Source organism: Pseudorasbora parva, chromosome 20 (assembly GCF_024679245.1).
Source record: "Pseudorasbora parva isolate DD20220531a chromosome 20, ASM2467924v1, whole genome shotgun sequence".
Lineage (NCBI taxonomy): Eukaryota > Metazoa > Chordata > Actinopteri > Cypriniformes > Gobionidae > Pseudorasbora > Pseudorasbora parva.
The window spans coordinates 37,883,068-37,896,197 of NC_090191.1; the positions used below are offsets into that span (position 1 = coordinate 37,883,068).

The 13,130-nt window shown below is 37.3% G+C and overlaps 2 protein-coding genes across 3 annotated transcripts in view; one reads left to right on the forward strand and one right to left on the reverse strand.

Annotated features, from left to right (window-relative positions):
- scube1 (signal peptide, CUB domain, EGF-like 1) overlaps window positions 1-2,929 on the reverse strand; it is a 79,106-nt gene extending 76,177 nt beyond the window's left edge. For both annotated transcript variants that reach the window (XM_067427238.1, XM_067427236.1), the window contains exons 1-2: window positions 2,782-2,929; window positions 1,001-1,123 (exon numbers count right to left, since the gene is read on the reverse strand). In XM_067427238.1, coding sequence (XP_067283339.1) covers window positions 1,001-1,123; window positions 2,782-2,869 — 211 coding nt within the window. In that variant the 5' untranslated portion in view covers window positions 2,870-2,929. The remainder of the gene's footprint in view (window positions 1-1,000; window positions 1,124-2,781) is intronic.
- A 1,647-nt stretch (window positions 2,930-4,576) lies between these two features.
- Window positions 4,577-12,398, forward strand: samm50l (sorting and assembly machinery component 50 homolog, like). The gene is made up of 15 exons (XM_067427044.1): window positions 4,577-4,742; window positions 4,941-5,054; window positions 5,368-5,469; window positions 5,685-5,772; window positions 6,281-6,387; window positions 7,440-7,570; window positions 7,689-7,776; window positions 7,858-7,986; window positions 8,068-8,139; window positions 8,258-8,344; window positions 8,497-8,567; window positions 9,953-10,020; window positions 10,120-10,266; window positions 10,608-10,749; window positions 11,780-12,398. The coding sequence occupies exons 1-15, from the start codon at window positions 4,722-4,724 to the stop codon at window positions 11,823-11,825; spliced, it is 1,413 nt and encodes a 470-aa protein (XP_067283145.1). The 5' UTR covers window positions 4,577-4,721; the 3' UTR covers window positions 11,826-12,398.
- The last annotated feature ends 732 nt before the right edge of the window (window positions 12,399-13,130 follow it).

A 13,130-nucleotide genomic window follows, 5' to 3' on the forward strand; every position in this document is an offset into this window, starting at 1 on the left:
GTATAAAATAAGAAATAGAGCATAAACTATGGGTATTTAATGATACAATATTAGAGAATCAACAGAGAAAACATCATTTTAAAATAATATAAAATATTTCTCACAAATGATCAAATTATACTTTTCAGTTAAAAGTGTTGTGCTGATAAACTTTGTAATGAAAAAATATAAGTTTAGAAAAATACATATTGTACATAAAGTTTTTTTTTTAATATAATGACAATATATAATTTTAATGAAAATAAAGTATAAAAAAGCATATAGCATATAAATGATTGTAATAGAATGGCAATCTGTAATCTATAATCTATAAAAAAAACATTAAATTAGAAAAATACATACTGCTTTCAATAAAACATTAAATTAGAAAAAAAATGTATTTAGTATATAATTTTGTAATATAATGTAAATATATAATTTTAATGAAAAAATATTAAATTAGAAAAAAAATGCATATTGCTTATCAATTTTTTGTATAGTATTTAGGGAAAAAATATTAAATTAGATGATCACTGTTTTGTTCTCCAGTCACTGTTCTCCAAAAATCACATAAGCTATTAAATAACCTCCTACTAAACTACGAAAATGCATGTTCAGAACTTTCTCCCAACACACGTTTATGCCCAAAAACATGTCCATTACCTGCTCAATAGATGCATGGGAGTGTACAGAGATGAGACGTGATGTTAATGTGTGTCTATGATCTGCTCTGATCGTGTGTGTGTGTGTGTGTGTGTGTGTGTGTGTGTGTGTGTTGGCTCCAGCTGTGCTGTGCTCTCAAGCAGAACAGGAGAGGGAGGTGTAAAGACTGGAGCTGGTTTTGGCCTCCCAGCACCTCTCACCATCACACTGCACTTCCTCCTCACTAATTAAGACCCACAGCAGGAGCTAGAGAACAGCTGGATGACCTGACTGAGTGAGTGAGTGTGTGTGTGTGTGTGTGACGGGCGGACAGGGACGGAATGAGTGAAACAGAAGGAGAGCGATCTGTCTGGCCCACCTTCGCAGTGCTTGCCATCTCCCTTGTAACCAGTCTTGCAGATGCACTTGAAGGACTTTGGAGTGTTCTGGCAGAGAGCGTCGATGTGACAGTCGTCTGTGGCTTCGGAGCACTCGTCGGCATCTGCGGAGTAATCACATGGGATAAGATTGTGCTAAATGCTTGCTTCACATCCCAGATCTCTAGTGTCACTTCAGACAGGGACAGAAATAAAAGAGAAGTCACTAGACGAAGATGCTCTAAAGAGATCTGAGCTTTAAAAACTGCCTAGATATATTTTCAGGCAGCCGAAAATCTAATGCTTCAATAGTAGGTCAGTTTCTAAACGCATGACAGCCTCTCTATTTAAATTAGTACAATGCAAATAATAAAACAGAGAAGGGTAATTACACAAATCTCTCAGTTTCATTCAGATTGGTTGCAAAACCGAATAACATTCGAACAGAAAAGCAAGAATGAGTTCCAGAAACATCTAAATCCTTCTTAGTGTGGCACATACCAAAAACTGATACTGACTTTAATGTATGTTTTTATGCATGTTGCTTCTGACAGGAGATTCAGGGTGTGGTAAAGGTGCTCTTTGTCTCTGTTCTGAGCTGGTTTAGACAGGTGAAACTGACCAGAACAGAACAGAAATCATCGAATCCATTGAGACAGGACAAGGGCAGTCCGGAAGGAAGAAGTTTAGACTTTTAGCCAAAAAAAATAAAAATAAATAAACTGTACAATAAAGTGATATATTGATTCAACTTAAAAGCTGAAATTATGGTAATTCATGCTCAAGATACAGAGATGAATGAATGAATGAATGAATGAATGAATGAATGAATGAATGAATGAATGAATGAATGGACTCGTTTAGGATATATTGTGTTTTGAGGAAGGGTTATTGATGTGTAGACTCAATCCTGTCAACCCACCACTGATCCCCAAACTTTTCTTTGTCTTTCCTTTCCATCGTGTGAATCTTTAAACTTTACGCAGACAAAAAAGTCGCAGAATCCAACCGATCACCTTTTTGCGCAACGGTGCGCTCTTTTAATCCAACCCATAAATACACATGGAGAGAGACTGTGTGTGTGTGAGAGAGGGGGGAAAACAGAGAATCCTTTCTAACGAGTTTTTGTTTGTGCATTCCATAACTTAATCTGATAAAAATAATGTCTATTTGAAACAGACTGAAAACCTGCAAAATCAAAAGTCCGCTTTTGCGCAATCGTCAAACTCATTTTGGAGATGAGTCATTCATCTCGGTTTATTTGCTCGGTTTTTATTTATTTGTCCGAACTAAAATATACACATGAAAATATAAAACACCATAAATCCATCAGTCGTGTCGTGGTTAAAAAGAACCAACAGACTGTTTTTATTGTCTGTGCCATATTGACTTTTTCCAGGCATTCATTATGGAGAGACACAATGCGCATTGATGGTAGTGGAGGAGCGAGGGGTCGATAAGCCCTCCGGACCGACCCCATCAGGGCGGCTCAGGTTCCTATAGACCCCATGGGAGTCCGAAGAGACCCCAGCAAAAGCTCTCCTTGAGGCGCATACAAATGCGCGTTCTGACGCGTTCAAATACGCTGTTATGTCAATATGTTAAACAGTATGGCAAAAGTATTATTCTAGATGAATGCAATAATAATAATTAACATGAATGCATTGAAGCTACACTGAAATCAAAACATGCATCCACTGACTTATAGCCAATATCAGGTGTTAAAAGTTTCGTAAAAAAATGATGTGAAAGATATAGGAAGAAAATACTATAGAACACTTACCTGCGACTCCAACATTTCCCATGACATCCAAAGTATTTATGAGGAGGAAAAGCAAACAGACGTCCCAGGAGAAGCAGGCATGACCCATGGTTAGAGGCTGTGAGTGTGAATGGACTTCTCCAGTTGTGCGTTTCTTTGATAAGAAGGCTTTCTGCTGCTGCTGGCAGAAAGAGCACGAGAGCTCGAGCCGCCTGCTGATTGGTTTGCGCACATTTGAGGAGGAGATGGGAGGTGGAAGAGAGAGAGAGAGAGAGAGAGAGAGAGAGAGAGAGAGAGAGAGAGAGAGAGAGAGAGAGAGAGAGAGAGAGAGAGAGAGAGAGAGAGAGAGAGAGAGAGAGAGAGAGAGAGAGAGAGAGATGTGCCTAAATCTAGACAGACAGACAGACAGACAGACAGACAGACAGACAGACAGACAGACAGACAGACAGATAGATAGATAGACAGATAGATAGATAGATAGATAGATAGATAGATAGATAGATAGATAGATAGATAGATAGATAGATAGATAGATAGATAGATAGATAGATAGATAGATAGATAGATAGATAGATAGATAGAAAAAATATAATATTTCAAAGAGGGGGGAAATGTTAAATAAATAGTCTGCATTATGGCAACAAATAACACGTTAGTGATAGCTTTGCAGAATCAGAACTCATCTCAGAATGAAAATAAACTGTACTTTTTAGTTCAACAAAATTATTCTCCCAAGTTTGGTTGTGGTAGAGTAGCTATTTATTAAAAGCCATGCAATCAATAAAATGGCAATCACAGGAGAGGTTATACTGCCCCCTTCCGACGAAATGTCGATACACACACTGTAAAAAGTACTGCGGTTGTGCCATTATTATACAGTGACAAATTAATTTTCAGGCGTTTTCTAGTTGTGTAAAAATCTCATTTTATAAAGATTGAATTTTGCATTTACAAAGAGCAATTTCTAGATATCAAAAATATTCTCGAAAAAGGTCTGACTTTAAAACTGTTTAAGATTATTAGGATTGGATTGTATGAATTATAATACAATATGAAGCAATAATTACCTTTTTCTATGCCTGAAAAAAAAACTAATATTTCCAGGTTTTGTATGACCATAAAAACCCTGTAGCCTATACAAAGGTAAGGCTAGTTAAAAAAAAAAAAAAAAAAAAAGTGAGAAATAATAGTTTTAAGTTATAAAGACTGCATTTTGAGATGAAAACTGCATGTTTTTTTCTAAATGGAAACAAAAACAAAGGCTAATATATAATTTTTAAAGATTATTATTATTTTATCCAGACCTAAACAAAACAAAAATCCCTGATATTACCATAAAACCCTGTATACAGGCTAATAGAAGTATAGGGTACCGTAGAACACGTAAAAAAAAAATACTATTGTTATGTGACCCCATAGATAGAGGGCACAAAAAACGAAATATTGGACGCATTATCAGAGACTTGAAACACATCTACGATAGTACACACAGTCACACACATAACGTTACATACAAACAGACAGACAGAACTACAGTCAGACAGACAGACAGTCAGACAAACTAACAGACAGAAAGACTGACGTATAGTCCTCCTAGCTGTGGCGTAATTGTCTCTCTCAGAGTCTGAAAGATGAGCTTCATATATAGCCTAGTTTTTAACTTTTACATTTGCCCTTTTCACAAGTAAATCATGAGCCTGAATGAAACGAGCTGAACGACAAGTTGAGTGAAGAAGTGAACGCGTGCGACGGCAAGGAACGCAGAATAACCAACGCGGACCCGCCTGTGTGTGACGTCACAAGATTCTAGCCAATCGCAGTTCAGGTTCGCCAAGCGGTTGCGTGTCATGGCGTCCTCCTTGAAGGGGGTTGGGTTCGCTGCTTTATAATAACTGCGATATTTTACAATCCCACGATCGGCTGAACGCCTATAACGCCTTTAGGATATTATTGCACTAGCAATGGGGACAGTGTACGCGCGGGTAAGTCTTTTCCTAAAAATACAGGGTGAAATATAGTTGTTTTGCCTGTGACCTCTTGTGCTCAGAATTATTGTGCTGGTTTATTGATTGTTTTGCGTGTTATTGTATTGTTACAGAAAGCTGTGCGCCTTTATGTACATGGCTTTTTATATTAGCTATATGCATATGTGCAAAATATTTGTAACGTTTGTTTTGTAGAGTATGGATTCTTACCCCATGTATAATGGGCGAGATCTGGGCGTCAACCCAGATGATATGGAAATGACGGAGGCGGTGCAAGAAACTAAGAAAGAGGTTTTAGAAAATAAAGATGTAAGTTGTGTTAAACTGATACTGACTTCTTTTAAATAGTTTTTATACTTATACAATTATACTACAATGTTTTTTTCTTTTTTGTGTGTGGATATATTTCATGATATATGAATGTGGTGAACGTGAATATACCACTTTTCTTTTTTGACTGTACCACCCTTTCAAAAAAGTACCATAAAACTGTTATTCGATGTCATTGTATTTACATGGTACATCCAAAAAAACTATTGTGCATGTCCAAAAACATAGTATTACCATTCTACCATGTCCAAAGTTTGTAGTCTCACACTATGACATCCCGGTTCTCTTCTAGGTTGTTGTACAGCATGTCAACATTGAAGGGTTGGGAAGAACTAAAGAGGATTACTTGGGCTATGAAATCTCTGATGTCTTCACTGCCAGGAACCTGGTTGAAGTAAGTGAGCTGTCAAGAAGGTCAAAGTGTTTTTTAGGACTGGTTATTGCTGTACGAGTAGCAATAAACCGAAATTGTCCTAGGCGGATCTGCAGATATGTTTTAGTATATGTGACTTGTATGCAAAGTATCAGCATTACATGGGCATATATATCGGCCATTAAAAAACCCTACACCAAATATGAGACAAGATAACAAGGCCAGTCTTTCTGCAGGTGATGAGAAAATCCCATGAGGCCAGACAGAGGTTGCTCCGTCTTGGCGTATTCAAAGACGTGGAGGTGGTGATTGACATCTCAGAAGGTACTGCATCCGTAACATCTTCATGCCCAATTTTATTTACAGACAGTTCAAAACGAACTAGACCTCAACGTCTACGGTCAGTAGAAAGTGTCCAGTTTTTCTGGACTGAGCTGTTTAGCCCAGACTTTCGACATTTACGAATTGTACTTATTGAGAATATTAACTTACATCAGCTTATTTACATACTCATAAAGACAAAAGAACCAGTGGGTCCAAAAGTCAACATTTTTTATTACCAGTATTAAAAGTAGAGCATGGCGCTAGCAATGCCAAGGTCATGTGTTCGATTCCCAGGGAAAGCAAGAACTGACAATAATGTAAAAATGTGTACCTTGAATGCAATGTAAGTCGCTTTGGATAAAAGCGTCTGCCAAATGCATAAATGTAAATATGAGAATTGCAATGATAATTTTCCTCCATGAATTGGATTTCATAGAACAATTTACTATGCATTACGTTCAGCTACAGTGTTGTTCATAAGATGCCGTCTTTCTGATCTTCTCTTTAGGGGCAGACGCTCTGCCAAATGGACTTGATGTTACATTTGAGGTGACTGAGCTTAAACGACTTACAGGCAGTTATAATACCATGGTTGGAAACAATGAAGGCAGTATGGTAAGCCAATATGCACACAAATTACTTTTAGTCATAACAAGGTGTAACAAAAAACCATCTGTCCACACCGAGATCAAAAATACGGCATGAACAACAGCCAGTCATAACATATGATATCGTTTTGTGAAATGTCCTGTCAATCATCTTGTTAAGACCAGTGTTGTTATTGTTGTGTTTTCAGTAAATTAAATCAAGCTAAAACTTAAATGTAGAAATGGTTTAAAATATTAAAATATAAAAGAGTGTGTGTGGTGTAATGTTTTTTTGGGAATGCGCATCAAGCCTGCATTTATTTAATCAAAAGTACAGAAAAAAAACTGTAATATTGTGAACTATTATTGCAATTTACAATAAAGTTTATTTTTATTTTAATACACTTCAAAATATAATTTATTTCTGTGATCAAAGGTGAATTTTCTGCATCATTACTCCCGTCTTCAGTGTCCATGATCCTTCAGAAATTATTCTAATATGATGACTTCATACAAAGTTATTATCAGTGTTGGAAATATTATTAATGTTGTGCTGCTTAATATTTTTTGGAACCTAGAATACTTTTTTTAGGATTTATTAAAAAGTTAAAAAGAACAGTATTTATTTAAAATATTAATCTTTTCTGATAGAATATAAATCTTTACTTTCACTTTTTTATCAATTTAAAACATACTTTCTGAGTAAAAATATAAATTTCTTTAAAAATAAACCCCAAACTTTAAACAGAAGAGTATAATGTTACAAAAGTAAATGCTGTTTTTAACTTTTTATTCTTTAAAGAATCCTGAAAAAGTATCACAGGTTATAAAAAAATATTAAGCAGCACATCTGTTTCCAGCTTTAATAATAAATCAGCATATTAGAATGATTTCTGAAGGATCATGTGACACTGAAGACTGGAGTAATGATGCTGAAAATTCAGCATTCACAGAAATATTACAAACTTTTATGTTAGATGTGATTCATTTGATTTGACAGCACCTATTACCCTTTCTTAGATTTTCGGTGTAGTTTCTACCTGGTGTGTCATTTGTGTAACTGTGTTTGTGCCTCTAAAGGTCTTGGGTATAAAACTTCCAAATATCATTGGCCGAGGAGAGAAGCTCACTTTTCAGTTTTCCTATGGAACGAAGGAGACGTCCTACGGCCTGTCCTTTTTTAAACCACAGTCGGGATATTACGAACGCAAGTATGTTTTCTGCAACAAACATAAAACTTTGTGTGCAATGTTTTGTTTCACTTGCACGCTTTAGTTTTAAACATAACAGTAATGTTAAATAAAACTTTGCCTTCTTTGCTTTGTGTAGCTTCACTCTAAACCTGTACAAAGTCACCGGCCAGTTCCCATGGAGCTCTCTGAAAGAGACGGACAGGGGAGTTTCTACAGAGCTCAGTGTAAGATAGTGAATGTAACTAGCGATTTAAAGGCATTGGTTGTACTTAATAATGAAAGATATAATGCGATGTGTCTCGCAGTTCCCCCTATGGATGACGGATCACACTCTAAAGTGGGAGGGCGTGTGGCGTGAGCTGGGATGTCTGGCCCGCAGCGCCTCCTTTGCTGTGAGAGAGGAGAGTGGCCACACTCTTAAATCCGCCCTTTCTGTAAGCTGCGCTCTGTTCGCTAAAACTTCGGCTCTGTCTTTGGTTTTAGACTGATTTCATGGATTTCTTTTCTCTTATAAGCACACCATGGTAGTAGACACAAGGAACTCTGCCATTTTGCCTCGAAGAGGTGCCTTACTGCGGATCAACCAGGTGTGTGAGCTTGTCAGTTGCTGTTTTGTATTTCTTCGCACACTGTTTGTTGGTCTCACAATGTCCATCACCAGTTAAAACTGTCTAGACAATAGTTGTGTTTGCTCTGTTGGTATAGGAGCTTGCAGGATACACCGGCGGAGATGCCAGCTTTCTCAAAGAGGACATTGAGCTGCAGCTTAACAAACCGTTTATCTGGGGATCGGTGGGTTGTCTTAAATCATGTATATTGTTATAGATATTTCTGTTTTTGACATTTTCATGCTTTAACTGCTTTATAAAAGTCCCTCTTGAAATGACATTTGTGGTATATGGACATTAGTGTTATTAAGTAGGTCTAATGATCTACTCTTATAGGTGTTATCTGCATCTTTATGGGGTGGGATGATTTCTCCTCTTGGGCGTCAGCCTACCTCTATTGCTGACAGGTATGCAGTTGCTTGCTTGCTTTTAGCTTGCCGCTCCATTGTTCCTTGAAAGGTTTTAAAGTTGTAATTGATCATAATTATACAGATTATGTTGCAATAAAAGCCATCTTGTATTGTTTAAAGAAACATTTTATAATGATGAAATCACTCTGTGCTCAATTAAAAAAGGCATTCAGAAAGGACACTGAATTAAAGAGGCCATATTATGCCCTTTTACAAAGTCTTCTTGTTGTTTTGGGGCTTTTTTTTTTTTTTTTTTTTTACATATAAAGCCGTTACCCGGAACAATTTGTCCCTGAAAATTTCCCCCCCAGATCTGTTGCTGTCTACGTTTCCATCGCGATCTGAAGTACCCTGAAGATTAGGCAAATTAGCCCGGGGACGTAGGACTGCGCGCGACTTTCCAGTTCCCGCTGGATTTCGTCCTCCTCAAATAAGCTTAATAAAGCCAGAACCTCGTCGTCTGTCCATCGGTCGTATTTTTTAATTTTTCCATTGTTAATTCGAAAAGCAAACAAGTCTCCCCGCACGCACCGCAACAGACATTTAAAATGCTGCGTAGAGTCAACCAATCAGCATGTTCAAGTCCTACCCCCAAAGTTCTTGAACTTTGAAAAAGCTCTGCTTTCTGAGGAGGTCTTAATTTAGACCATGGTGCCTGCGGTTAAAAACATTGAGTACCACCCCAGAGTCCCTAGTTCCTGGGTGAAGTTCCTGCGGAAGATGGAAACGTGGCTTAAGGTTGAGGCTCAATATGAATGTGTGTAGGATGATAATTCAGATGTTCTACATTCGCACTGTTCTCACTGTCATGTGACCTATGATGTCTGTTGTGCTGCTTCACCCAGATTCCTCTCCTTGTATGTGCACATCAAAATCTTGATGGAAGTCGTTCTGCCTGCTGTTTTATGAGTACTGTGAATTTGGACATACTTCTCTTGTCACTTACTCTTTATCATGCTATATAGAAGGGAAGTATGCAATTTCGGATGCAGCCCTGGACATGGCACAACACATTACTAACGTAACCCAAACAGGCCTCGTCCCTTTTTTTGCCTCATACCTTGGTTGGGAATTATGTAAATAAGGACTATTGTGACGTGTATGCTCCTGAAAAAAAATTAAGACTACAATGGAGACTGGTATAGAGAATAACTCCCTTTGGAGTGACTTTGTAATTTTGTAGACCTTGTTCATGCTCACAGCAACATTACACACTAAAGTCCACACTAAAGACAGTTTAAGACATGTCAACCAGCCTGAACATGACAAAGGCAGAGAGCCATCTCTCATTGGCTGATTAGTGCTTTCAGCAGCTTTGAAGTTAGAGAGCTTGTCTTTATAACATGTTATAAATGACATTTTACATGTGTGTTTTCTGTCAGGTTCTACCTGGGCGGCCCAACCAGTGTGAGAGGTTTCGGCATGTACAGTATAGGACCTCAAAGTGAAGGTACAAGTGATCACAGCATACACATTTTTGTGTATAAATCTTTTTTTCTTTTCTTTTTTTTTGCTGTACCTTTTCTTTTTTTCTGTCTTACCTGATCAGGTGATTATCTGGGTGGGGAAGCGTATTGGGCTGGTGGGCTTCACCTGTACACACCCCTCCCCTTCCGTTCAAACAAGGGCGGTCTCGCTGACCTCTTCAGAACACACTTCTTCCTTAATGCTGGAAACCTTTGCAACCTCAACTATGGTCAGTAGTCATTTTCTTTTTTGTCTCATAACATTTTGATTAGTTTTAACTAAGCAAGTGCAGTTGTCTGTTGCAAGGCTATTATTGATAATTAACATAAGAAATAAAAAAGTGAATCAAAATATCAATTAAAAACTTTTACTAATAATAGTTATTAAAATAACACTGGTCATTGAATCATTTTGTCCACATGGTGGCGCTAATGTTGCAATGAAACTTCAGTGTGTGACACTTTCAAGTTGGAGACTACAGTGGGCAGTGCATTATGAAAACTTCATGTGGTGTGAATCAAGCTGTTCATCTCTGCACAGTAGTGTTATCCTGACATTGTGTTTGTGTAGGAGAGGGACCACGCGCACATCTGCAGAAGTTAGCGGAGTGTATCCGTTGGTCTTACGGCGCTGGTATAATTCTACGCCTGGGAAACATTGCTAGGCTTGAACTCAATTACTGCATCCCCATGGGTGTTCAAAGCGGAGACAGGTATGTATCGTAGACATGCATAAAGGTACGGTAGACAATGCTTTTCATAAAAAACTTGTTATACTGGTTGAAACTCTTGATAGCAATCAATAATAGAAGATCTAGGATATTACAAAATTTACATGTATCTTCTGTGGAAGTCTCACCAAAACATTTTTGTCTAATTACTGCACTGGTACCAAATACAATGATAGGATGTCCTACCTGCCTGTCAACATATGTATTTCCATATCTCCTCGCACCCTTGGCTTAGACTCTTCACAGTGGTAACACTATCAACTCCGAAATGAATCTGTCACGATTAATCAGGTGGTACAATTCAGAGAAGTTGTTTATGTTCGTTTTTATTGTAATATGTGCATTTAGACATGAGGTCATCAGACGCTTTGGAGAGCTTTCTGAAGGGAGGGTGGTCTCTTATGAGGCTATTGCTAGCCTCTCTGAAATTGCCTACCCGACCTTTAATCACTGCTAAACTAAAGGTAGTTTTTTACTGGTAAGCGTTTGCATTAGTATTAAAGTGGTTAGTACATTTTTGCACCAAAAACATACATTTTCCAAATAAAAATCACTGACATTTTGATTTTTAACATTTTGCAAAAAACACAACACTTAATGGCATTTTAGTAGAAATTGGTTTAACAGCAGTTCAGTCTCACAGCATGTCATTTTTTTGTAAACCAAAAATATAATTTTGCTTTTAAAGTGCCTTTTTTTTTCAATCTTCAGTTTTTTCAATTTTCAATCTTTTATTTATATACCAGTTGAGGGACAACTACCCAATGTCCCACTGCTTTTTTATTTTATTTTATTTTATTTATTTATTGTTTGTATGGTTTATGCAGCCCTACTGGCAACAGCTAGTTCACTCAAGAAGGAGAATTGTGTCATTGTTTTCTCACTCTCATGTAATTCCAAATTCAACATGAAATTGACAAAAAATGCACTTAATAGTTTAGCAGTGCTTTTCTCAGATTCAATATAGTTTTTATGTTAATATAATGTTAAATGATGTTTTGTTCCCTGACAGGATATGTGACGGTGTGCAGTTTGGAGCAGGCATCCGTTTCCTGTGATCTCCTCAACCGCTCCGCTGTCCTACTGTTGCAGCAGGGATTTGTGTGATAAGCGCATAAGATTTTTGTAATGTTTTTGGACGTTAAACACTAATTGAGGGATCCCTACTGCATGCACACTCTAAGGATGCACTTTGGTTTTGTACCTTTAAGACAAAAAAGTGGTTTCCTGCATACCTCTCTCACTGTTTGAATAAGAGTCCAATGTTTAGTGAACAAAGATGTATGAAACCTTATCCAGTCTGCAAGACTGCAGGTGCTAAAAGAGTTAGGCTTTTACAGTTGTTTCAATGAGGAGAGCTTTAGAGATTATTCATGATTGAGATGTTAAACCTAAAATTCAGTTCAAATCCACGCCACCGTCTACCCTTATGTGTGCTTTATTAGTAAGTTCAGTCATGCCAAACTAGACAATTGAATTGGTTCAAACTGACCTCACCGAATGAGTAGTGAGTCAATGTCCCCTTCCTTAAATCCACCAGCAGTGCTTTATCATTAAGACACTTTTTATTATCGTTTGAACTTTAAATTTATGTTATATGTGCACAAAAAATAAACCTTTTTGTTCCCTGATGTATTTTCTCTTATTTTCTGATAATAATTTAAAAAAATCCAGAACACTAAATATTTTATTACATTAAACAGCTGTTAGTTATCAAATGCAACAGACATCTATCATTTTAGTCCCTGGAGTGCCAAACCGCACACATCAGAACTGCTTTTTTCTGTCCATCAAAGGTGACTGGCAGGTCATGAGCAGCTTGATATCTGTCAGGGAAAAATAAACAGAAATGTATGCATACTATTTGCAGGATCCCTCCAGGGCCAAATATCTGACCTTGAGTCAGTGGTGTAAAGTATTTGAGTAAATTTAATTAGTTACTGTACTTAAGTATGTTTTTGTCTACTTTGCCGTTTGGATGAGTATCAAATATATTAGTAACTTTTACTTTCTTCTTGACTATATTTTTTAATAAGTATATGTACTTTTTACTTCAAATATGCTTCAACTACATTGTGCATGGTACCTAACATTTTCTGCAGCAGTTTATTATATAAAATAATTGATTTTGCAGAAACAAGAGGGAATTGAAGCCAGGTACTATATCTTGTATGTTTTCTCCTTATTCACCAAAACTTCAACAAGTGGGTCAGAGCATCTCCAAAATTGCAGCTCTTGTGGGCTGTTCCCGTTCTGCAGTGATCAGTATCTATTAAAAGTGCTCCAAGGAACGAACAGTGGTGAACCGGCGACAGGGTCATGGGCGGCCAAGGCTCATCGATGCACGTGGGGAGCGAAGGCTG